The 27771-nt window shown below is 34.2% G+C and overlaps 2 protein-coding genes across 2 annotated transcripts in view; one reads left to right on the top strand and one right to left on the bottom strand.

The window, feature by feature from the left end:
- Window positions 1–20: 20 nt before the first annotated feature.
- On the bottom strand, window positions 21–17319 carry LOC115888928 (collagen type IV alpha-3-binding protein). The gene is made up of 9 exons (XM_030908816.1): window positions 17110–17319; window positions 16935–17051; window positions 16629–16875; window positions 16331–16563; window positions 4930–5097; window positions 3803–4034; window positions 3523–3725; window positions 3328–3460; window positions 21–211 (listed from the first exon to the last, which is right to left on the bottom strand). The coding sequence occupies exons 1-9, from the start codon at window positions 17317–17319 to the stop codon at window positions 84–86; spliced, it is 1671 nt and encodes a 556-aa protein (XP_030764676.1). The 3' UTR covers window positions 21–83.
- Window positions 17320–18016: 697 nt separating this feature from the next.
- Window positions 18017–27771, top strand: part of LOC115888920 (dynein regulatory complex subunit 7) — a 246123-nt gene continuing 236368 nt past the window's right edge. Inside the window, exon 1 of the mRNA XM_030908808.1 lies at window positions 18017–18649. Coding sequence (XP_030764668.1) covers window positions 18110–18649 — 540 coding nt within the window. The 5' untranslated portion in view covers window positions 18017–18109. The remainder of the gene's footprint in view (window positions 18650–27771) is intronic.

Genomic DNA, 27771 nt, shown 5'->3' with positions numbered 1-27771 from the left:
GCTGGGCATGAAAAAACTGGTAACATAAAATAACGTTTAATAATTGTATAAATAATAAAAATAAAACAAATATTATTCCTGCCCTAAAACATAATAGGTTTACTCTTCGTTTGGTTTATTACGTAAGTTGTGAATCTTTTCAAAAATTTAGGGTACTCCCTTTTGTACACAGCCCTTAGTACTGAGGCTGGAGCCCAACCTCCAGGATTAACTGAAACAAAAACAAGCTATAAGTACAGATAATAACTACATTAACTACATAGAAGCGACAAGGCGAGTGGGATATGGCGACCAGGTAAAAAAACTAGTTTTTTTTGCAAACACATGTTTTAAAAAGGTAAAATATACCCTTTCAGATTAGTAAGCCCCTTTAAAACACCATTTACTGTTAATGACAGTTATAATTTTTACTAATTTCTTATCTTTAATCTTTATATTGTTAATATACAGGGTTGTCCGAATTGTATTCCGGAAACGTCGGCAGTATATTTTACAGATAAAAATAAGTAAAAAGGTTCATATAAATTTATGTATGGATGTAGAATTATAACTTTCATTTCAATTTTTTCCAAATAATTTCTAAGCTAACGCCGATTTATTTAGATGAAAATTGGTGCCTGGGTGTTTTTTGACATGAGAAATTCGATTTCGAATAACTTTTAGTCCGTACCTGTATAAAACTATTGAGTAAAAAAATATACATTTCCGTTATTTTTTACGTAAAAAAGGTCTCTTGGTAAAAATCGCTGTGGGTAATGGTTCTCAAAATATTTGGGATCTAAATAGTCAATACATTATACATGTTGACTGGATAGTTATTATGGAGTCTGAAATAATATATTTAAAATGTTTTTGTGCGAAAGATTCAACAGAAACTGTTTTATAGTATTTTTTGAGCGATGGGAAAAACCGATTAATTTCAATAATCGAGTACTCGAGTATCAAGCGATTGCAATAACCGAGTATCACTCGAGCGAAATATCGCTCGTATTTAAAAATACGGTTTTTTGTGCGTCGCATGTTGTAAGTACTCGTTAACGCCAAGCGCCAAGCGGTAAAGCGGCGTTTACACGATACAAGTTTTGCTTGCTTAAATACTTGATTGCAAGTACTTGCAATTGAACATTTTAAAATTGTATGTTTACACTAGTCAAGTTATTGCGCAAGAACTATGGATACCACAGAGATTGTTAAATATGGCGTAAATATTTAATGTCGTACGTTAAGTACATGTAATGATTTGCGTACTTTGTAAGAAAAATCAAAAAGCAAGCGTATGGGTAAAACCATGGATAAATCTAAGGAAAAATTATTTATTCCAAAACGCTTTCAGAGACAGCATCTCTCATATTTTGATTTCTATAGTGTACACTAAGGTGTACGCTTCAACGTTCTACAAATATTGGTGCTTTTCGGAAATTTAACAACCTCATAATTTGGTCGTCAGACAACCAGCTCGGTGCCATTTTTTCGTGCAACTGCTACTGCAATAAGTTGACAATGTGTTTACATGTCAAATTTTCGCTCTGCAAGTCCTAGTGTGCAAGAAAAGTAGACCGTCGATCAACTTTACTTGCAAAGTAATTTTTCTTGTACAATCAGTTGAGCAATTACTTGAAACACAGTTTACATTAAGTAAGTACTTGCAATCAAGTTCTTGCGCAAGCAAAACTTGCATCGTGTAAACGTAGCTTAAGCTGCGATTCGCTTGGTTTTGTTTATTTCGAAGCATTGTCGATGTAGGTCGTAAGGATAAATATACCGGGTGTGTCTCAAAAGTGGCTCACCCCTATAACTTTTTTATTTTTCTTTCAGATAAAACAACCAGATTTGGTATGTTAGTATAAGACATAAATTAGGATTGATTGACATATTCAATTGTTTTCGGCCACTTCCGGTTTCACCGGAAATGACTACAACTTTTGATTTTTAAATCGCACCCTCGGAATTTTTTTACTTTATTCGGTAGAAAATGACACTCTGAATAGAATGACATATCATATGTCAATTTTGACATTTTTGCATATGGTTTATTTGAAATTATACCTTGCGGTTTGTAACGAAAATTTGACTCGAAATACAAAGTGTGTGGTATCAAATTATTCGTAAAAAAATTCTTTTTCGAAATATGCTAATGAGCCACCCTCGTTCCATTTTGAAAAAAATGAGATATGATCAAAAATACGATTTGGGCATCTTTTAACCGGCCAGGGCAAGACACTAAAAGCATTAGACAATCAGATTTATTTTTCCAAGGCTCCTTGATTAAAAATTAGTGTTTTTAACACAGCCATGGCACTCTAGATTGAAATTTCAAATACAATTTGTTTTTAAGCGAATATGTCAAAAGTTGACATATGATACGTCATTCTATTTAGAATGTCATTTTCTATCGAATAAAGTAAAAAAAATACGAGGATGCCATCTAATAATAAAAAATTGTAGTCATTTCCGGTGAAACAGGAAGTAACAGAAAACAATTGAATACGTCAATCAATCCTAATTTATGTCACATACTAACATAACAACTTTTTTACTTATTTTTATCTGTAGAATATACTTCCCAAGTTTCCGGAATACAATTCGGACCACCCTGTATATTTTTATTTTCTGTAGAAATAAAAATACATGCCGAAATAATCGATAATATAGGCTGAGAAGGAATAGAAAAGTAATTCATTCATCTTTTTAATCAAAATGGCAAAAGAAGTACTGAAATGCCCATCCTTAAGATATTTGCTTTTTTATCCTATGTAATTATGTTTAGTTTTAATTTAAATAGTTTTTTTTTGAAACTGTATTTACTAAATTTAGAAAAAAAAACTAAAATGAGTGTATGATGTGTGACACAAAAAATAATTATGTAAAAAAATCATTTAGTCGTGTATTTAAAAATTTCCTATGACTGAACAGAATCCTAGAAAAAAAATCAGTGTAATGAGTTTGACAGTCGAAATATCACTTCTAGGTCAAAACATTTGGGATATAGATACTTAAAAGACTGTGACTCACTGTTGCTTGTATATAGCTAAAATATTCACTGAATAAGATTAGGACTAATATCTGAACTATAAACCATTTATAAAATATCAATATAGTATTTCTGAAGAATAAATGTAATTGCAGAAGATAACATATTCTGTTACGGAAGATTTCGACAGAAAATGTAGTAGCAGAAGAAAATAGTCTGTCAATGAAGATTTCAACAGACATCCAAACAAAAAAGAAAATATAATTTATCAGTAAATTAAATTAACAGATCCAACTGTCTCATTGGACAAGCTATATCTAAGAAAACAACAGAAAAGATCTAAATTTAATACTCACCTACTGAACAATATGTAATTTTACAAGACACATTATCTCTTGTGATAGGAGTACCATCTTTAGGAGGATGTACCCTCGTCTGACATAAAAGGCATACAGTTAAATATATCCTAACACATTTTCCCACGTTTGCCTTGAAAAAAAAAACAAATCGGTAATTAACTGGATGATTATCATAAAAAAAAGGACTCTTACAGGATGAGAAGGATCTTCAGTCGAATTATTTACAACTGTCCACATGTCTGGTCCGTCTCTGTCCTGATCGTTGGGCAGTTTTCTCATATGCGACCAAAATACCGCTTCCCTTTGACTGGCCGGCCATATCCTTTTGTGGGTCTGTAGGAACATTAAGGTGTCGTCGGATATCGTTTCCAATACGGTCATATGTTCCAGAGTGGCTAAAATTAAACCAAACCATTTCAAAATAAACCAATAAGTTTCAATGAAATAAGAAAGAATTTAAGTGGATACTCACTTTCCCAATCGTATCGGTATTTGGGACTGAAGAAATAATGACAAACTTCGTGTCCAGTGATACCTTTTACTACGTGCACGGCTTTGAGTGGATCAACGACCATTCCATCGACTTCTTCCTCTCTTCTGTACATTTTCATTTCACCATCTTCAGCGAAAAGTTGCCAGCCAGTTCCGCATTCGCCAATACCCATACGCGCCATAGCAACTTGCTGTTTTACCATTTTGTCAATCTGAAAACGGGGAATGATAAGTGATACAAATGAAAACACTTCCGAAGTAGCACTTTTAGACACAAAATCGAAACAAAATCTCTGCTGACAAACACTGCGAAACAGTTTCGTCACATTTTTAATACATATGTTTCGTATAACATAAATCGTTTTTTGTACGAAACAGTTTACCAAAATATAGTTTCGCTACATAAGCTATTACAATAAAGATCTTAGTGTCACAAATTTTTCGAAACTTTTAATAACAGATGTGGCTCATATTTACAAAGATTTCGTACCCGTTTTGTACCTGAAAAGTCTCCATAATTTAATTGATTTGATATTATGTGTCAAAATATGACAACATAACCTTACTTTATTGTTTGGATTTTGTTATGCAGTTTTTGCATTTAAGCATTCTTCAAGTTTTTATAGTACTATAATTAAAAAAAGCAAAGGGAAAGACATATGGTGGGTACAAATACAGATATTTTTCTTATGCGATTTTATACGAATTACAGAGATGATGTGTTTTAGGAATAAATGTAATAACAGCCACTACCTATACCCTATACCCAACAGAAGATCGAAGAACAATGTTACCAGCAAACGTTTTTTTTCTTTTTTCCACAGTGGAACACATGTTTTTATGTTTTAATTGTATTTTTGACCAGAAGTTTTGAATGGCGTTGTTGACAGGTCACTAGTTCGAAATTCTTATACAGATAGCGCTAAATCGAAACATTTTGGAAACAAATTTGCTTCATGAAAATGACATTTTTTTGTGCGAGAAAACCTAAAATTACTAAAAACAAAGATCTTAAGACATTACTTAAAATGTGTCCAAAAATGCTACTTGGGTAAAATAAAATAAAATACTAAAAGATACAGCACACTACCACAATGTTATACTTACTTCTGGCCAAAGCCGATGCTGCACAGCCGGTGAAATGGGAGGTGGTGTAACGGGAATCTGTCCAGATTTTAACCTATCTCTAAATTCTTGTTCCTCTTCCATTTTGTCTAACCCGGATTCGACGGCATCATAGAACTCATCGTCACCTAGGACGCTATGAGGCCCCTCCTAAAATCAATCAAAACACAAGATTTTAGTTATTAAATTTACATTGTCAATATAAAATATTGTTCAGTTGTTACTTTAAAGTAGTACTTTTTGGTTCTTTATATACTTTGACATCAGAGTTGAAGAGAAACTAGCCTTATTCTCTAAAGAATACCTAGTAACCTAAGCTCAAAACTAACAATTACTTGTAATAAAAATACACAATGGCGATAATAGCTGTAATGTAATTCATAAAATTTAAGTTATGCTGGTACAACTCACAATAATGAGGTATCAAAAATATAATTAGCATTTTCATTTCAAATTTGGTAGTATATGCCCTCCCCCCAATTCACAACATTCTTAAGGCTATATAAATAGTAATTTACTTTAGTGGTTATATTCTTTTTTGTGCAAAGCTATATAAATGCAGTAAAGTAATATTTGAAACATTATAAAACTATCATGGGTTTATAATAATTTTATGAAACATTTAGGTTTTATAGAAACAAAAAAAATTTAATGATGGCCAAAGGTTGGCATACCTATATTTCATCCTATATTTCTTGAATTACCCTATATAAAGTTATTGTATAGCGTAAGTAGGTTACAGTTGAGAGTTGGAACCTTAGTTCTTAATTAACTTAGTTAAATTCTTAATTTAACTTAGTTAAAATATTTTTTTTTCTCTTAATTAACTTAGTTAAAATATAAAATTCGTTCTTTTCAACACATTTAAATATTCTGACTCAAATTTTAAATAGTTAAAAAAAGTACTGGTTGGAATTTTTGAAGAATAAACATACATTGTTTAATTTTCTTCCTATTGGCTTAAACATAAATACTATTGTGCTATTGCTTTATGTTCCATTAGAGAATGAATAACACATTTTTAGGCAACTTACTATAATTGGTACTAATTTTTAAGTTGTATAATATTAATTTTTTCTACTTTTAAGACAACGTTTATAAAACACTTATTTTCTAAAAAATGTGATACATTTGTAATATTTTTTTTTATACATTTTCAAGGTTGTATTGAGCTTGATTTTTATAGGAAATACAATTAAATTAATAAAATCCAAGGACTCGAAGTTTATCAAAGGAAACTGAACTAGACAAAAAATCTAATTAATTCTCTACAAGAAAATATATTAGTAATAGTTGATTTATTAGTAACAAGAGTAATTTTAGTTAATACTGTTAAATGTAAACAATAAAATGCAACCATGCGACATATTTCTAAATAAAGAAACAATCTCCATGTTATCAGGTTTTAGCGATATTACTCATAATGTAACAATTAAAAACAATTCTATTTAAATTATTCAGAGGATGGGAATATGGAAAATGGAAATAACAAAATTATACGAAGTAGTCATACTATCAATCGTATCAAATTTGACAAAATTCTATTTCTTGTATTTCGTTTTGAACATTCCTAATTTAAATAACAATAGGGTGGACCATTTTTTATATTCTTACTTAATACAAATATTGTCATTTTTTGTCCTAATTAAAAGTATATAATTGAGGCGTCAAGTTGCAAAACCCGTCTTATCCCAAAAATGTTGTTTCGAGATAATACAGTAGAGATAATATGCGAAAACTATTTTAGCAAATGTTTGAAGCATTATTTTATAAAAAAAACGTGTTAATTAAGTGGAATCATTGTTTTGTATCTCGTTTTCTAGAAATAAAAATTAATATTTAATTTTTAAAGAGAAAAAACACAAAAATAATTCGGATAAGGCGGGATTTGTTGCAGTATGTATATTGCGGGTTTTGCTACAGCAAGGTACAATATAATTGAAAAAAAAACGGCGTCAGCGATAGCTATGGAATCTGTCGAATGGACTGTCGCTGTCAGTTTATATGTAAAATTATATGGATAATGTCATAGATCGTCATTTCCAAGCCAACTGGACGCCGCCGCCGTTTTTTCGATCATACAGTATTTGCATCCTCACTTGATTTATTAGATATGCTCTTTTATTAAAATTAAGGAAGGATTTGAAATGGATAAGACATCAGTAGTAATATTATATTTTTCTAAAAAGCCTATAAAAATGCGGGATTTGCAACAATAATGACAATAAAAAACAACTATAATTGGATAAGATGGATTTTACTGTAGAAACGTAAATTGCAGTGAATTCTATATACAGGTGGCGCACCTCATCCACCTCGGTTGATTATACGAAAATGGAAAGATGTAGAAACAAAATATTTTACAGGGTGTTTCAGAACTAAGATCCATACCAAAGTTATATTTTGTCTTATGGAACACCCGGTATTTTATTTTATTTTTGGATTCTTGGGCCCAAAAAAAGGTATTTACTATAAGGGTTTAATATGTTTAAAATCTTTGGTTTTTTGAGATATTTAAGGTTATTTAAAAATGTATGCTACATTAGAATAGATTATTAACACCCTGTACACTGCCGTTCAGAACTAATTCCTGCGCTGACTTTTAAGCCAGAGAAATAAACTTTACTGAAAAATTTGATTGCTTCGTTTAATGTATACAGGGGTATCAAAAATCGCTGGTCTATTTTAAATATTTATTTTACATTAAAACTTCGTTATTTCAAACACAACACCCTGTATTTTTTTAAATAAATCCAAGTAGATTCAAATGCTCTTTCAAACTATATTAGGGTTTCCCATACCTATCTAGCTCAGATTTTGAATAAAAAGCGATTTTTCAATAAAATAGCATTTCACAAGTGAACGTAAAATAAATGAAAAAACTACTTCTTCGTTTTTCTTGATAGAATAATAAATACATATTTAATAAATATTATTTAAAAAACTACTGTAGGCAAATTAAATAAAAATTAACTGCTATAAATTTAAATAAAGTCCATAAACTAATTTTGATTTTCAAAATAGCTACCAACTGTCACTAGAAACTTGACATCAGCCATGTTGGTTGCCATTTTATTGAAAAATAGCTCTTTATTCAAAATCTGAGCTAGATAGGTATAGGAAACCCTAATATAGTTTGAAACAGCATTTGAACCTGCTTCGATATATTTAAAAAAATACAGGGTGTTGTATTTGCAATGACGAAGTTCTTATGTAAAATAAATATTTAAAATAGTCCAGCAATTTTTGATACCCCTGTATATATTAAACAAAGCAATCAAATTTTTCAGTAAAGTTTATTTCTCTGACTTAAAGGTCAGCACCAGAATTAATTCTGAAAAGCAATGTACGGGGTGTTAATAATCTATTCTATTGTAGCCTGCATTTTTAATTATCTTTAAATATATCAAAAACAAAAGATTTTAAACATATTTAACCCTTATAATAAATACCTTTTTTTGGGCCCAAGAATCCAAAAATGAAATAAAATACAGGGTGTTCCATAAGAAAAAAATTAACTTTGGTATGTATCTTAGTTCTGAAACACCCTGTACATTTCAAAATAATTTTAAATTGTGCACAGTGCCACCCCACATATACTCATAAAATATTTTGTTTCTACATCTTTCCGTTTTCGTATAATTAACCGAGGCGAATGAGGTGCGCCACCCTGTAGAAATAGGCGACTTTTGCTGCAGTTTGGGACTATACTTAGGTAGATTTCAGAGTCCTACTATTAATATATGTCATTAGGTAATTTTTTTAATGGATAAGGCGGGTTTTACAACCCGACGCTCCAATTTTAAGCATTATCTTTGTTTGAATATTCTCTTCACAATGTTATAAAATTGAATAAAAAAATTCTGGTGGAAACCCTTCAATGCTACACACGCAAGACGAAAAAAATCCATTAACTAATTACGGTAATTTTCTGATATGAATCTGTGGGCCTGGTGACGCTAGTGGTAGTAAAAATAACTGTATTATATTAACAAACACGTTTGTATGGAACAAATAAAAATTACAATCTAAATCAATAAACCGAAGTTTTACGACCTTTCTATGTACATTCATCGACTGTTTTTTTGTATTCCGAAAAAATCGATTTTTTATAAAATATGGAATTTTGATAAATCAGAACACATATTTATGTTTCTTAACGAGTACTTAATTAGATACATATTTTAATTAAAACTTTCTTCAGAAGGTATGTTAATTATACGGTAAATGACCTACCCAGCCTAAAAGTTTTATGTGCCCTTTAATTCAATGGTTCTGCATTGAAAAGTAATTCTTAAGTTATGATATAGTTAAATATTTGCGCAATCGTATATTTTGTATACCGGGTGCGTTTTAAAAGTGGCTCACCCCTATCACTTTTTTGTTTTTTCAGATAAAAAATCGAGATTTGGTATGTTAGTATATGACATAAATTAGGATTGATTAACGTATTCAGTTGTTTTCGGTCACTTCCTGTTTCACCGGAAATGACTACAACTTTTGATTTTTAAATGACACTCTGAATAGAATGACATATCATATGTCAACTTTTGACATTTTCGAATATGGTTAATTTTAAATTGCAACATGCGATTCATAACGACATTTGACTCGAAATACCAAGTGTGTGGTACCAAATTATTGGTAAAAAACGCTTTTTCCAAATATGCCAATGAGCCACTCTCGTTCCATTTGAAAAAATTGAAATATGAATAAAAATAGGCTGTACTTAAACTGCCGTTAAACGGTAGCTTACTAAAATGCCGTTAATAGGTATGACGTCGTTGATGTGACGAACTTGACGGCTTTATGAAATATAGGAATTTTATAAGGACTAACCAACGCTATCCACCCCACCAAATAACCAACTTAACCAACGCAACTAACCTCTACACTGATAAAAAAATTTAAAAAACAAATATAAATTAGTAAAAACCTTGTAAAACCAACCAACCCCACCAAATAACCAACTAACCAATGAATTAACACCCTCCAAATAACCACGCTAACCAACTCGCCAAATAACTAAACCAATCCAACCAAAAAAAGTGAAAAAAAATATAAAAAAGTTTTGGTCAGCGTGAGATTTGAACCCCGGACCATTCGCTCACGAACCGATAGCCTCAGCCACGGAACCACAGGTGCTCTTGCAATATGCTTATGGCTAGGCATTACTTTCCGGCGACATGAACGACGTCACAATATCTATTAACGGCATTTTAGTAGGCTACCGTTTAACGGCTGTTTAAGTGCATCGTTAAAAATACGATTAGGGCATCTTTTAACCGGCTAGAACAAGATACTTAAAACATTAGACGATCAAATCAATTTTTCCAAGGCTCCTTGATTAAAAATTAGTGTTTTTAGCACAGCCATAAGAGTCTAGATTGAAATTTAAAATACGATTTTTATGCGAAAATGTCAAAAGTTGGCATATGATATGTTATTCTTTAGAGTGTCATTTTCTATTGAATAAAGTAAAAAAATACCGAGGGTGCCATTTAAAAAACAAAAGTTGTAGTCATTTCCGGTGAAACAGAATGTGGTCGAAAAGAATTGAATACGCCAATCAATCCTAATTTATGTCATATACTATACTAACATACCAAATTTCGTTTTTTATCTGAAAAATAAAAGAGTTATAGGGGTGAGTTACTTTTGAGACGCACCCGGTATAAATATTAAAGTGCTGTTTTTCATTCTTTGATACCTACATATTAAAACAATTTCCTATTAAAACAATTTCCTTTACCATTATTAATACAAAAACCTAAACAAAGAATCATTTAACAATAACGTTGAGTGGCCAAGAAATTAAATAAATAAAATAATATTTTCTACTTTATACAGGGTGTTTCAAAAAACAAGTGCCATCTCTCCTGAGAAGATTCTTCACGTAAAAATAAGATTTATTTTTTATATTATATAACATAGGCCCGATTCTGCTTTTTTATTTCGTAGCTGCATGTTTTAATATTCAAAAATATTTTATTAGTTCTTTATGTAAGAATAGAACTTAAAATCAGCATATCATAATATGTAAACAAATAATTAGACCGTTCATGTTTAAATTTACAATACAAATGTCGAAAAAAAAATGACCTATAGAATCCAAATAAATTCTACACAGCTTAGTGTACGTAAAAACGGAATTTAAATTCATAAACAATGGGTTATTTAAAAGAAACTTATCTAACAACAATAAACTTACAATTTTTAGTCTTCGAAACTTCATTTTCCTCACTAAATGTGTAAAAATTGTGAAAAATTACAGAAATCAAGTTGTGGCGCTACTATAAACAATTGACCCCGACCGTACGCACGTCCAACTGAAGTAGCACTGATTGGTATTGTTTACATCGGCTACTGCGCTCTCAATTTGGGCCAATTGTTATTAATTCAAAGTCGATACATGGCCGGTACGCACGCACTACCTTTGGTACTATCGGTACGTTTTGTACACATTCTAGTAGAAATACCGATGGCAGTACCGACCGTTTTTGGTAAACCACAACCAAGGTCGCCAGTCAGCAGGTTGCTGGTACTTTATAGACCAAGAGATCAAATAGGCTAATATTTAATATGAATCGTATAATTTCAAACCCAAATAATATTTTTTATGATTAATGAGTTATGATTTAATTTTGGTGGGTATACGCTTCATAAAATAAAAAAAAATATATAGAGGGTGGCCTATTAGGGCGAGGAAGTCCTGCAAAAGTTTTTGAGCAATTATTTCGTTATAAAATATAAAAAATTAAGTTATCATATACGATTTGGAGTTGCACTTTAGCCTTCAATACCTTTCAAGCGAGTCGATTAAATGAAAATTCATATCAGACCTTTTTTGAAGACCGTTCAATTTCCTACAAGAATATGTATAGATTTTTACAAATCACTGATTTGTTAGTGATTTGTAAAAATTTGTGTACTTTTAATTTCAAAAATGAAACTCCAGTTAAAACCCAAACATCCACACTGTAAAAAGCAAAACAATATGACCAGATTGAACGTACGGGGTCTAGAGAACAACAATACCGCCGACGCCCTCCGGGAAGCCATCAAAGAATCACTTCCACCGATAATTTCAATCTCAATCTTGGAAGCTGAACAAGGTTGGACACAATTAAGGGATGCGATTCATAAAACCAGCGAAGCAGTACTGGGAAAGTCGAACAAAAAGAAACAACCAGACTGGTTTAACGAAAATCAACCGCATATACAGGTTTTGTTGGAACAAAAGCATAGAGCACACCAAGCAGTCACTGCAAATCCACATAATCCAAGACTGGTAGACAACTTTAAAGCAGCCAACAACACACTTCGAAGAGAACTGCGCCAAGTAAAGGATAACTGGTGGTTAGAAAAAGCGAATCAGATTCAGGAGTACAAAAATATAAAAATATTTACGATAATCGTGATGCGTGGCCATCACGATTATCGTAAATTTTTTGAGGCTGTAAAAGAAGTATACGGTCCAACCAAGAAGGTAAGCTGCCCAAACATGGCACAAAATGGCGAACTTCTAAAAGAGGAAGTACAAATCCGAAATTGCTGGAAAGAGCATTACAGCCATATCCTTAACCAAGAAAACAACCCCAATATGGAAGCACTAAACACAATACCTCAGTATAACAGCCTCGATGTATTAGACATCCCAATAACAGAACAGGAAATAGAGACCTCCATAAAACAGCTTAAAAACAACAAATCAGCTGGCTGTGACGCGATTCCGGCGGAAATCTATAAGTGTGCAAGTAAAGAACTTATTGGTCATCTTAAGGCTCTCTTCGATGTCGTATGGGAAAGCGGAGAGGTACCTCAGGACTTTCGCAACGCGAATATAGTGAATATATTTAAGAACAAAGGAAGTGCATCAGACTGCGGAAATTACCGGGGAATTTCACTATTGGCTATCGGCGGAAAAATTCTTGCAAAAATTATGTCAAACCGCCTGCACCCACACATAGAAAAAATCCTTCCAGAATCGCAAACGGGTTTTCGTACCAAGCGCGGCACCGTCGATTCCATATTTTCCATCCGTCAACTACAGGAAAAAGTAAAAGAGCAGCAGTCTAAACTTTATGTTGCATTCATATATCTAACAAAATCCTTCGACTCTGTGAACAGAGATGCGCTTTGGGCAATTATGAAAATGTTCGGAGTACCCAACAAATTTCTTACTGTGTGTAAAACCCTCCGTAACAACAACAAGTCCAGAGTGTCACATCATGGATCACTGAGCGATCCATTCCTAACAAATACAGGAGTTAGGCAGGGATGTGTCTTAGCGCCTCTCCTATTCAACATATTCATGGCAGCGCTCTCCATTATAGTGGACAGCAAACTGCAGGAGAGAGGATTGGGCATTAGATACAGATACGACGGCGGTCTGTTCAACATAAAAAAAGACTCAGGGCAAAAACATGAACAAAATTCATCACAGAACTCCAATACGCTGACGACTGTGCTCTAGTTGCAAACACGGTACAACAATTACAAGAAACGTGTATAAACGAACACATTTTGGAAGATCACAACAATGCTATAAAAATCGGAGAAGAACTAGTGGAATATGTGGCGGAATTCAATTACCTTGGCAGTTTGATTTCGGAAAAGGTCAATATTGACTCTGAAATTCAGCACAGGATTAGTAGCGCTTCAAGGGCATTCTGGAAATTAAAAGACAGGGTTTTCTACAATCATGACTTGAGTACCAAAACAAAACTTGCAGTGTACCGAGCAATTATAATCCCCACCATGTTATATGGGAGTGAAACCTGGGTGCCGTATCGCCGACACATAAACGCATTAAACAAGTTGCAACAGAGACACCTTAGACAACTCTTAAGACTCCGGTGGTTCCATCATGTCTCAAACGTATGGGTCCTTGAAAAAGCTAACTGCGAGAGTATTGGAGTCATGGTTACAAAATCCCGCTTAAGATGGGCTGGTCACGTATGCACAATGCAAGAAAATCGCATACCAAAATCTCTGTTTTACGGTGAGCTTGTAGACGGTAAGAGAAGGCCGGGTGGGCAACTGAAAAGGTACTAGGACATTTTCCACGAAAACTTAAAGGGGATTAACATGCAGAATGAGTGGGAAACGGCAGCTCACAATCGAACTCAATGGAGAAGAGTTGTAAACTCAGTTAACAGCGATAACCAAAAAGTAAAGAGGCAACAAAGCAATGAGATTTTTGAATGTCCGGAGTGCGGTAGGCAGATAACATCACGTATCGGGCTTTTCAGTCACAGAAAAGCTCATGAAAGAAAACGCCTTGCGTGACCATCTTCTTTATGTGTGTCGAATACTCGTCAGCGAGTAACGGCTGTATGTATGTATGATTTGTTAGAACCCAATAAAATTCCAAAAACAAAAAAATTGCTTCCCCGTGTTATTTAAATGGGAAATAGAAAATCACGATGAGGCACCTCTTAGTATTAATATTAAGAGCTCGAACTTTACCAGATTTTTTTTCATCATTCTGAACGATATTTTCACGGTAACTAAAAGAAAAAAAAAAAATATATATATATATATATATATATATATATATATATATATATATTTTTTTTTTTTTTTGGTGATAGGTATAACCGATATTTGATAAGAATTCTAAAGGCAGATTCTGACGACTCGTGTACTTGGCAAGTACGATAATATTTGCGTACTTGACAAGTATGCTATCTTTGTAAACATTTTTTTGCAACAAGTTTGGAGCTTAGGCGGTGCAACGATGATATTGATTGACAATGATGATAATCTTTGTTCCTTAGTGATGGCCGAAGAATGTATAGAAGAATCAAGACTTTAGTAAATCAAAACATTTTCAACTCTTAATTTAAAACCAGGTATTCTTTTAAAATTGAATACCTACTTAAATAAATATGAAAAATATTTTGTTTCACAATTGTTATATCTCTCAAATCAAGAAAATATCATCAAACCTTATATTTTTGGAAACCAGAAAAATATTTCTCTTCAACTGATAAAACAGCTATTAAAGTGAGTTTATATGCATCCGTAAGGCATCGCCCTTCGTTCCATCACTCCAAAATCATATTTCAATATGAGCTGTAATTTTTAAAATATGCCAATTACCGCTGCATGTAAACCCACACGAATTCTGCGATTAAGATTACCGTTGTCCGATGATACGTTGATACGATATTAATTTTATTGGTTGAATTTGAAGGCTTCGATTAGTTAGAAACGGTTAACCATTTTAAACGGTTTCTAACCGTTTCTAACCAATCGAAGCCTTTAAATTCAACCAATAAAATTAATATCGTATCAACGTATCGTCGGACAATGGATGCATGAAAATCTAGCTTAAAGCGTTCTATTTTTCAAAAGCTATATACGTCAAAATTTGATAGTTTTGATAGTTTGTTGCTGGCTATTTCGAAAATTAAATGTGGCGATTCAGACAAAACTCTAGATTTTCCATAATTAATTACTTTCATAATCTTATTTCTAAAACCAATATTTACAAAAATCGCTATTGGTGAAAATATAAGTATGAACACATTCTTTTTTATTTAAATAATAAACTTGAAAATATATATTAATTGTAAAAAAGCAAAAGAATATTTTTAATTCCTTCATACAATTTTTTAAAACACCAATTTAACTAATTTAAACCTAACTTAACCTAACTAATTATTGTATAAATTCATAACATGAATTAAATAACAAACAATAACCTATGAGGAGATAGACTATTGACTATAGTATAGAAAACACTTCAAGTTTATACAGAGATAAAAATTCTTTTCCTGTAGGGGACTTTACGGAGAAAAGAATTATTAATCTACATTAATTAACCTTATAGTCATTCTTTCAGACATTCCAATATAATGAATAATAGGAATCTAAAAATATAAATAACAATGCTAGCACCTAGACTATTAAGCTCTTTAACCCTGTAGTAATTTGTCCAAATAGAATTCAAAGTAGGGATTGACTTTGAAAAAGATCAATTGCAGATTGTAATACAAAATTTGAATGTAACTATTGAGTAATTAACTTTATATAATAATGATTATTACATAATATGGCTAATTAATGGCACTGAAGATGTATTGTTTAGATAGTTGATGCTTATAGTTACAGACAAAAATTAGTTTTTTTTGTATTATGTAATGATAATAAAACCGTTAAAATATTTTTTTTATTACAAAAACTCTACTGTGTAAAAATGAAAGTAAATTTAATTGACTTACTTTGATGTATTTTGATTTAATTGTTTTTCATTGGAATTTTGAATATGAAATTCTTATTTCAGTTGCAGTATTTCATTAAAAGTACAAATCTTGAAATTAACTTGCCAAAACCATGTCAAAACTGACTTCAAAAATATTAAAAAAATGTGTACCTCTAGATCTGGTCCTGGATGGATATTTCTTGATTTCTGCAGTTGTTCAAAGTACTTTTGTGTTAATATTTCAGTATGTTTTCTTCTTTCCCTTTCCCTGTCCAATCTTTTTCGCCAAGATTCTTCTCTTTGTGAAACCAACTCTGCACAATGTTGCAAAGTGTCAATCACTGCAGCTGTGGTTGTTTTAAATGTGATAGCTTCCCCTTTGAAGTCAATAACTGGTAAACTTTCTATAATAATCAGGATACAATCAAAAGTATTTCTTCATCCATTAACATAAAATATAAAACTATACCTTTATTAGGAGATTCTTTCCTCGCATCATGAGTAACACAATAATCAAAATACTTTTGTAAAGTGTCTATCTGCCTTGTTAGAATATCTTTATAGGTATCAATTTCCGCGACCTTTTCGCGTAAATTCCTGGAACCCCTCTTAAAACTACTTCCAGAGGCTGTGCTCTGGTTGTTCGACTGTAAACTAACAGAAGAGCCATGCCTCTTTAAGCTAGTTTCTGAACCAGTGCCATAGCCTGATTCAACCTAAAGGAAATAGAAAATAAATAATAAGTGAGACTATTAAGCAATAATAGGTAGTTTACCTTAAATGACTCTAACGCCTCTAACCAGCTTTGTTTGATATCAACTGAGTCAGCTCTTAAATACCATACACAATCGTTTACAGCTACGTCAAATCTGCATTCATCAAACTCGTGAGGCTAAAATTTAAAAAGCATGATAAAAAATGTGTAAACTAAAACATAAACAAAACATTACCTTGATAACAGCTTTGGCGAGAGTTAAGGCACCTCTACATCCATACCCTCTTTCGTGTTCACTTTTATAATATGATAAAGTTCCATTCGTTAATACAATATAACGATCTTGCCAACCGTGAATATAATTCGTCCATTTACTCAAAACACCAGAAAACTCGGTTTGGTTTTCAATGTCGGAATCATCACTACTGTGATGATCGTCCGCCATACTTTACACTTTTAAAATACGGACAAAATTTACACAATTCACATTAATTCTGAGTTCATGTCGGCTTTTTAGATAATAACCACACAATGGTGTTTATTATGTACAAATCAACAGACTATTCAATGAGAAGTAAATAAACTGCGTTAATTTATCAGAAAAAATGTTTATTATCCAATCATGCGCTTTATAAACCAGGATAAACCACATTTGGATTTTTGAGATTTGACAAGAATACACAAATTTCCGCATCGACCTGTGTACCGAACAGCCGATTGCAATGTTGGTGAACTACCCTCTATATCCATCCCATCATTTACCAATAATTTTATTTTTATTAAACAAAAAATTACTGTTTATAATTTAATTCCAGTTCTACATATTTACAAAAAAATGCGTTCATTCAGTATACCTAATTAATTATACGTAATAATTTCTTATTTGAAAAGAAGCAGTGAGATAAGATAAAATATATATGACGACTCCTATCATGAGGTAATAAATTAATAATTACCATCATAAAAGAGATAATTTTAAAAAATCTTATAATCGATCCTATATAGAAATCAAAGTTATATAAAAAAGGAAGTGTAGACAATACAATAATTATTTTAAATACATTATACAGAGAGTAAGTAATGTATAGGCAACTAGTAATACGTGGTTACTATGGCAACGATTGTGTTTGATTGAAAGATAAATTAAGATTTTTTGAAAGTTGTTCTCTTGTTTCGTTTGTGGCAGTTTATGGTGGTTTTTACTTTGGTTTTAATTTTAAAGTATATTATTTAAAATGTCTCAAGAGAAGTTTGATGGATATGGCAATGTTCTAAATGGAACAAAATCCGATTTAAATGAAGAAAAAACTGAATCAAAACAAAGTAGTCATAGCGTTGATGTTACAGATGAAAATATATCAAAATCAGATAAAGATTTTCATGTAGAAAGTACTGAAGGTGTTGAGCATTTTGATACATTTATTGAAAATGAAGGAGAAGAGGGAGAAGAAGTTGCTGAAGCTGAAGAAGAAGAAAAACCGTTCTCTTACATAGAACTTTTAGATGCGCCAAGGGAACTCCAAGAGCCTCTGGATATCACAATGGAGTACTTAAAGCAGATTTCTGATGAGTTGGGCCTTATAAAGATGTGCTGGCCTGATTTATCGGAGGTGGATTTCGAGGATCGTAACAATTTTCCAGATAGTTATTTAAAAAACAACGACAAAGAGAAATTGCTGCTTTTGTATGTGGAGAATTTTAGAAGACAGTTTTGTTTTAACTATCCTGATAGGAAGCCATTGTTTTTAGCCTGCGATAATGAATGTGGGATGCAGGTAATATATTTTACTGATGATTATACCTACTTAGTATACACTCAGATGCAAAAAAATTCACGAAAAAAAAGTGTTAGGTATATTTTTTATATTTTTAGCCCTATTTTCATGATTTTTTTAGTAAACTGTATATAAATATATCAACTAATTCGTAAATCCAACTTTAATTCCTATAAGTTTAGTATTTGGCTCATTATACATGGTTAATCAAAGGGTTGGTTTATAACTTAACTTTAAAACACCATGTGCAATAATTTCGTGAGCAAATTTTCCTAAAACATTAATTTTCGGTCAGAACCATGTCTCCTGAGCTTTTACTTTTTTCGATTATGGAAAAAATGCCTTGGTTAATTTTTAACGGCGAAATGAACTTGCCACCAACAATTTGTAATTTTTTGAATTATAATTTTTTTATTATTATATTTCTCATTATGATGAGGTGGCTTTGTACCTCATCATATGTGGAGTAGGGAAATACCTATTAGGGAAATCGGTGGAAAAAATTCCTACAGTTTTGAAAATGGTTTTAAATGATTTCTCTAGACTTGAGCTTGAGCTGATGTGTTGTCCCTGATTGTGGTCACCGAATATAGATGGCGAGCTCAAGGAGGGGGGAGGGATTAAATGTCACTTTTACCAGTTTTTGGTTTGTAGAGGAAATGAGTGTAAAGGTTGATGCTCACTATACCTTCCGTATCAGCTACCTTCCGTTTCCGTTCCGTTTACATAAAATATTATATCATGTAAAAGAAATCATGGACACTGCACACTATCCGTTCCGTTTCCCTGCCGTTCCATATCCTTTCCTTCCATACATTTTTTTGGCGGACGGAGTGAAGCGTATCGGTAACAGCGTTGTCAAGTTCTTACATTTCTACCAGCTCTGTTAACATTTTGCTGATATTTATATATTCTTTCACCTCTTAATTAAATCTATTACCTTATTCAAAAGATACAAATTTTTAAAATAAAACTTTTGTAATGATATAAATTGTACAATAACAAGTATGGAACTGATATGGAACGGAAGCTTACGTATAGCATCAATACAATAAAAAATACTGAACGGATATGGAATGGAAACGGAAGGTATAGTGAGAAACAGCCTTTAATTCGGAATACAGTTGGGAGTTGGGAAGCTATGCGTGACGTTATCTTGTTAAATATGGTATAAACTACAGAAGTGTCTAGTCCTAGCAGTCAACTATTAAGCTTGACCAATCAGGTTGGTTAGCGTGGTTATTTGGAGTGTGTTAATTCATTCGTGTTTGTCAAAAACTCTAACGTGATTGGTCGGGCTTAACAGTTGCCTGCTAGGGTTAGACACAAGTTAAACTACTAGTTCAGCTTTAGTTAGCCAGCTAACCTTAGCTATTTAGTGGATACACAGATTTTGTAGCAATTTAAATTTAGTACAGCGCAAAAATATGTGAAAAATTAATTGTGACAGGACGCGACAAAAATATTTTTCATTGTTTTGTTCAACTTTTCACAAATCATTGCCTTGATTTTTGATTTAAATTAAGTTACATTGTGTCTTCAGGTAAGTATTGGTTTATATTTTAATTTGTTAAATATATTTTTTCGATATGTTAATGCATATACCGGGTGTTTCTCATAAGTGGCTCAACCCTATAACTTTTTTATTTTTTCAGATAAATAACGAGATTTGGTAGGTTAGTATATGACATAAATGAGGGATTGTGGCGGACTTCCAAAGGTAGCAAGGGCCCGCCACAGATTGGTTGGCTCCACGGGAGGAGAGTAGCAACCTTGAATCGCCACCCAGCTGATATCTGTCAATCGGGGAAGAAGAAGGATTATTCTGTGGATAGCGATTGGACCTTCAACATTCACGTTTCGCGCCAAGAAACCGAATTCTTATGTTTTGTAATAGTTGTTTAGTTTGTAACAATTGATCGAGTTAATTAAATGACTTAATTATTTAGTGTGCCTAATTTGCTACCCGCAACGGCCACATTGGTGACCCCGACGAACGTGTGAGTGCAAGAGATTCAGATACGCAATGTCCACCTCCGACACGAACGACTTCCAAACTGACGATCAAGTCGTTATTGCCCGTGTAGGGATTAAAGCACCGGAGTTTTGGCGCACAGAGCCCGAACTATGGTTCCTACGCCTGGAAGCCCAATTCAGGCAAGCCAAAATAACATCTGATGACTGCAAGTTCGATCACACCGTAACAAGTTTAAACAGCGAGGTCCTATTAGAGGTAGCCGACATACTACGAAATCCAACTAGAGGTAGGGCCTACGAAGACCTCAAAACGAGACTGTTAGATAGATATGGCAGTAGCGCTGACGACAAAATTCACCAGCTTATGGAAATGACCTTGGGCGACCTTAAACCAACACAGCTTCTCCACCGAATGCAAGCTTTGGCCTCAAATAACGTTTCCACGCAGGTTTTAAAGAAACTCTGGTTAGACCGCCTACCACCCCAAGCCCGGGGAGTCATAGCAATCCTGGATGGAGACCTGGAAGAATTGGCCAAGAAAGCTGACAAATATATACAATGTTCTAGTTTTCCTATCATGGCCATGGACGGAAAGCCTGCGTTAAACAACAAAGTAAGTGTGGACGAGAAAACTGACGGGCACTGCTACTATCACAGGAGATTTGGGTCCCAAGCTAAGAAGTGTAGAGCACCATGTACCTTCTCAAAAAACGATCAAGAGGGGGCGCAGTAATCATGACAACCACTGCCCCCCATGCACCACGTCGCCTTTTCGTCGCCGTTCCTCGTTGACACTGGAGCCGACTTAAGTGTGCTGCCACGCAAAGCATGTTCTGCTTCAAAACCTAGTATGATACGCCTATACTCTGCTACTGGTTCCTGTATTAGAACGTTTGGGCAGAAACAGTTGACACTTGACCTTGGTTTTGGCCAGCCAGTCACATGGACCTTTGTTGTTGCAGATGTCACTACTGCCATCCTAGGTGCTGACTTCCTCGTACACCATGGTTTCACCGTAGATATGCGAAACAAGCGCCTTGTGTGTCCAACTATACCAAGCAGCATTACGTGTGTGTCTCGACGAGTAAGCGCGTTGGAGGTGGGAATATCTACTGCCCATCCTTATGACCGACCAACGGATGCACCAGACGACCCTGGAAGAGTCCAGCACTATATCGACACCCAAGGCCCACCAGTGTTCTCCAAGCCGCGCAGGCTTCCACCAGACCGTCTACAAGCTGCACGGGCCGAATTCAATCAACTTATACAAATGGGCATTGTTCAGCCATCAAAATCGCCATGGGCTAGCCCGCTTCACATGGTCCAAAAAGCCAACGGCCAGTGGCGTGCTTGTGGGGATTTCCGTCGGTTAAATGCAATTACCAAGCCTGATCGCTATCCAGTGCCACATATTCAGGACTTTGCAAATCAGCTACATGGAAAGAAAATTTTCTCTACCATTGATCTTGTACATGCATTCCACCAGATCCCAGTCCGCCCAGAAGATGTACAAAAAACGGCTGTTATTACACCTTTTGGTTTGTACGAATTTCTACGTATGCCCTTTGGCTTACGTAACGCCGCCCAGACACTTCAGCGGTACCTCGACCATCTCTTCCGAGGGTGTTCATTTGTATATGTGTACATCGACGACATACTGGTAGTCTCGGAGACGGAAGCAGAACACGAGCAGCACTTAGCAGTAGTTCTTCAGATCCTAGAAGCAAATGGACTCCAAATCAACAAAGAAAAGTCCAAATTCCGGATACGAGAGGCAAATTTCTTGGGCGTCACAGTCTCCCCAACTGGAGTCAGGCCTCTGCCAGCTAAAGTCAGTGCTATTCGCAGTTTTCCGCAACCAACAACATCAAACAGCTACGTCGCTTCTTAGGGATGGTTAATTTCTATCGACGCTGGTTACCGAATGCTGCAAAAGAGCTTATGCCACTCACCGAGCTACTTTCCCACCAAAAGAAAAAGCAACAGGACCTCAACTTGACCCCAGCAGCATCAAGTGCCTTCACCAGAGTTAAAGAACTCCTAGCTACTGCTGCCGAGTTGGTTTTTCCAGCACCCCATGCTCAGTTGAGCATGTCAGTCGACGCTTCGGACACCGCGATCGGTGGTGTATTGCAACAGCTTGTTGGTGAGCACTTACAGCCTATTTCTTTCTTCTCACGGAAGTTGTCGAAGACGGAGCGTAACTACAGTACCTACGACCGCGAGCTGTTGGCAATATTTAGCGGTATTCACCATTTCCGCTACCTTCTTGAGGGCATGCCATTCATCATATACACTGACCACAAGCCCTTGACGTATGCCTTTCAGCAGCGACATGACCGTCAATCTCCACGACAGATCCGCCAGCTGGAATTTATTGGTCAATTTTCCACAGACATCCGACATGTCCAAGGAGAAAAGAACATTGTAGCCGACTGTCTCTCACGACCTGAGGTAGACGCAATAACATCACCCATCACCATTGACTTTGACCGGTTAGCTGAAGCTCAGACAACTGATGAAGGTCTACAAGAAGCTCTGCAGGACCCCACAAGCTCTTTAAACCTTCAACACATTGTCATACCAGATAGCGAACGACCCCTATACTGTTCAATCCAAGATGGACGTGTACGTGTGTACGTGCCGGCGACCTTCCAGAGGGATGTTTTCTTGAAGTTCCACACCCAGTCCCACCCTGGACACGCTGCTACGCTGAGAATGATCGCCGAACGCTTCGTGTGGCATAATATGAACCGTCAAGTCAAGCAGTGGTCCAGAGAGTGTCTTCAATGTCAGCGGGCCAAAGTAGGACGTCATACTGTTACACCGGTGACACCACTAGGAATGCCTGACGAACGATTTGCCCACATACATATCGACATTGTGGGACCACTTCCACCTAGTGACAATTTTCGATACCTGCTCACGATCATTGATCGATTTACGAGATGGCCTGAGGCTATCCCTATTCGTGAGATAACTACTGAAGTAGTGGTACAAAAGCTCCTCGAAGGATGGATATCCCGCTTTGGTGTACCAGCGACCATTACTACAGACCGAGGCAGACAATTCGAGAGCCAGTTGTTCCGCCAGCTTAACACAGCACTTGGAGTACAGCACATAAAGACGACTGCTTATCACCCACAATCAAATGGATGTATCGAACGCTTTCACCGAACCCTCAAGGCTGCACTCGTCGCTGCTGATGTCGTATCCTGGGCCGAAGCTCTTCCCCTCGTCATGCTGAGCCTACGGAACACCTTCAAACCGGACATCGCCTGTACAGCCTCCGATTTAGTGTTTGGTGCACCAGTTCGCCTCCCTGGACAGCTATTTGTTCCAAGTGCTACCCCAACTGACGAACACCGATTTGTTCAACGACTCCGTGAGACCATGGGAGCATTGAGGCCTGTACCAACGAGCAACCACTCAGTTCGCACCGCCTATGTCCATCCCGACCTACAGACGACTACACATGTCTTCATACGTAACGACAAGGTGAAGCCTCCATTGACACCTCCATATAGCGGCCCGTACAAAGTTGTGGAACGAGATGACAAGTTCCTAACGGTGGACGTCCAGAATGTTCCCCAACGAGTCTCCATGGATCGACTGAAGGCAGCATATGTTCCAGCATCTCATCAACTGGCGGAGGAACATTCATACGCCAACCGTTTGCTGCTCAACGTATGCCAGCAGAACCGTTCACAACCAGTGGGTTCCTCGCTGGGGGGGAGCCCTGTGGCGGACTTCCAAAGGTAGCAAGGGCCCGCCACAGATTGGTTGGCTCCACGGGAGGAGAGTAGCAACCTTGAATCGCCACCCAGCTGATATCTGTCAATCGGGGAAGAAGAAGGATTATTCTGTGGATAGCGATTGGACCTTCAACATTCACGTTTCGCGCCAAGAAACCGAATTCTTATGTTTTGTAATAGTTGTTTAGTTTGTAACAATTGATCGAGTTAATTAAATGACTTAATTATTTAGTGTGCCTAATTTGCTACCCGCAACGGCCACAGGATTAATTGGCTAGGTTAGGTTAGGTTAGTTATTCAGCCAATGCCTATAAAAGATCAGCCTACGGGCGGACTTTTGTTTACTTCATCAGCTGTACATACTTAGATATTGGGTTAGATTCTGTATTCATATTTTGTCGGTTGATTTTTGGTATTATTTGTTATTGTAGTGCAAAAAACTAATTATTTTGGTGTTTAAGTGACATAAAGTACTACCAGATATATGGTTACTATGATGGTCAATCTGTTTCTCATAAAAAATACGAAATATTACACGTTTTGTTAAGTGCTTTAACCTAAAAGTGCCCATAAATTTTTTATTTATCGTGATTTTTGTGTGTGTTTTTTAAGACTCAACAATTCATCAATAAAGCTTAAGTGGAGTGTGTTTTTGGAGCTATGCCTCATCTTTGTTGTGTTCCTGGTGGAAAGGATAGTTATACTAGGCAGCTTAAAGTATCCGGAAGAGCAAGAAAAGTGGGTACGAGTTATAAATCAAGACAATTCTATTGAAAATATCTTAATAAATTTAAAAATAATATTCTCCCAGAATGGTATTAAAGAAAACTGGACAATTATGTTTATTTTATTCATATTGTGGAATCTCCACTCCAAGTGTTGTTGGTTCAGCTTCGATAGATTCAAACACGTAAGATAAACACGTAAGTAGGTATTATGATCTAGGGAAAAATAAAGAATATGTGTATTAAAGATCATGAAAAAGATTATTATTTTGAGTTCAAAATTAAAAAAGATTTTTGTAAAGACAAGAATGATAAAGTTTAAAAGAAGAATGTGTTTTTGTTTGATAATATAATGTATGTAAAGCATAACATATACCTATTTGTTCAGTAATTTTTACTGAATAGTGTCGATTATTTATAATACCAAATTAATATCAAATATTTAAGTGATGGCTGAATACAATATGAATAAAATAACAATAAAATTGGTATATTTGCAATACAAAATTAAGTTTTAAGAATAAAGGTGTTACTAAAAATACTAAGAAATTCATATTTCTTTGTTTTAATTGGTCGAATGTTATTTACATTTTATTTAATATTTACATTTTATTTTATATTATACCGTATCATCGAAAAAAAATCGGCGTCTAGTTGGCTTGGAAATGAACATCGATGACATTCTCTAAACAATTGTATACATAAAAAAATTAACTAGAATTTTACAATCTTGGAAAATTTGATATTCTTGAACCTTGTTTCTAAATATTCTAAATTTTTTGATTTTCTTGGGATTTAGGTTCGGGAAAAACGCTGATTAAGTTTTCATTTGGTTTTTCATTATTTTTATTTGGTTTAAAAAAAAACGTTTCGGCTAACATTATAGCCTTCATCAGTGTTGTGTCATATGAAAAAAAAATAGTGTCGAATATAATCCAAAAATTACATATAAAATATTCACACCACGCACCACATAATGTTTACTGCGTACTCCATAGTCTCCATAGTCAATGTAGATAGTTTTACTGTTAAGAATAATAATTCTAAAAAATATGTGGTCATCTTTTGGTAAGTTTATATTAGTTTATTAATTGCAGTAAACATTATGTGGTGTGAATATTTCATATGTAATTTTTTGGATTATATTCGACACTATTTTTTTCATATGACACAACACTGATGAAGGCTATAGTTAGCCAAAACGTTTTTTTTAAACAAATAAAAATAATGAAAACCCAAATGAAAACTTAAATCAGCGTTTTTCCCGAATCTAAAAATCCCAAGAAAATCAAAAATTTTAGAATAATTTTACATATAAAATGCCAGCGATCTTCATTTCATAGCCATCGCTGACGCCTTTTTTTAGATGATATTGTATTATTTGTAAATATAATTTTTCGAACATTGATACTTGCAAAATATACATATATAAATTTTGTGAATGCAAATAATAATACATCACTATTAGTAGATATTGAATGTTTTTTGTTAAATTAGATCGATTTTCAAACCCCAAAATTTAAAATATATTTACATTTTACCCAATATCTTATGTAATACATTATTTGTATATTGTAAAACATTTGCTGCATTTGTATGGTTCATAGTTTATTTGCCAAAGTATTTATTACTATAAATAGGTATATATGTTGTAGTTATTAATTGTATATTATGTATATTTCATGTGAACTATATAATTTTTAAAATACAAACCAAAAATCTGAGGAATAATTATGTTTTCCATGTATTCTACAACATATTTATTAATCCATAGTATCTAACTAGCGTGACGTCATAAATCTCGCCCCAAGGCTGTTCTATTAGAGACGGCATTGATTCAGCAGTGGGATTCTGTAAGCTGCGTAGCAAGAAATTTCATGCCTAGCCTATGTTATTTGTATACGATTGATGAGTCATTAGGCAGGAAATATGCTTACAGAATCGCACTGTAGTTGTTGTAGTTGGTTTTCGGTCATTTCCTCTTTCACCGGAAATGACTACAAATTTTGATTTTTAAATGATACCCTATGATACCCTCGTTATTTTTTTACTTTATTCGATAGAAAATTACACTCTGAATAGAATGACATATATCATGTCAACTTTTAACATTTTCTCACATGGTTTATTTGAAGTTGTATGTAACATGCGGTTCCTAACGACAATTCAAAAATACCAAATGTGTGGTATCAAATTATTCTTAAAAAATGCATTTTCCAAATGTGCTAATGAGCCACTCTCAGTCCATTTAAAAAAAAACGAGATTTGATTAAAATCGAATTTGGAATTTTTTTGTCCAATGCTCCTTTATTAAAAATTAGTGTTTTTAACACAGCCATGGCAGTCTAGATTGAAATTTAAAAACGATTTTGGCATAAGAATGACATATGATATGTTATTCTATTCAGAGTGACAATTTCTATTGAATAAAGAAAAAAAATGCTGAGGGTGTGATTTAAAAATCAAAAGTTTTACTGTTAAGTTTACCTGAAAAAAACAAAAAAGTTATAGGGGTGAGCCACTTGACAAACACCCGGTACATTTTTTTCGGATTATAGCGTCTTCATGTTGCACTTGAAGGTTGACTTTGTGGTTCAGCACGCACTGTAACCCAAGATATATTTTAACATATACGTCGTATATGTTATATAACGTCGATAGATTT

This window comes from Sitophilus oryzae, unplaced genomic scaffold, assembly GCF_002938485.1.
Source record: "Sitophilus oryzae breed Bouriz unplaced genomic scaffold, Soryzae_2.0 scaffold_809_pilon_pilon, whole genome shotgun sequence".
In the NCBI taxonomy this organism is placed as follows: Eukaryota; Metazoa; Arthropoda; class Insecta; order Coleoptera; family Curculionidae; genus Sitophilus; species Sitophilus oryzae.
The sequence above is the reverse complement of the archived record's forward strand: the minus strand, read 5'-3'. Positions and strand labels throughout refer to the sequence as shown.

What these genes read in the sequence shown, in the direction of transcription:
- LOC115888928 (XM_030908816.1), bottom strand. Translation starts at nt 17,319, where the DNA reads ATGGCGGACGATCATCACAGTAGTGATGATTCCGACATTGAAAACCAA. An exon ending in ATCCAGGACCAGATCTAGAG is followed by an intron (nt 5,098 to 16,330) that starts GTACACATTTTT and finishes GATTGATTTTAG; the next exon opens with GAGGGGCCTCATAGCGTCCT. An exon ending in AGCATCGGCTTTGGCCAGAA is followed by an intron (nt 4,035 to 4,929) that starts GTAAGTATAACA and finishes CCCCGTTTTCAG; the next exon opens with ATTGACAAAATGGTAAAACA.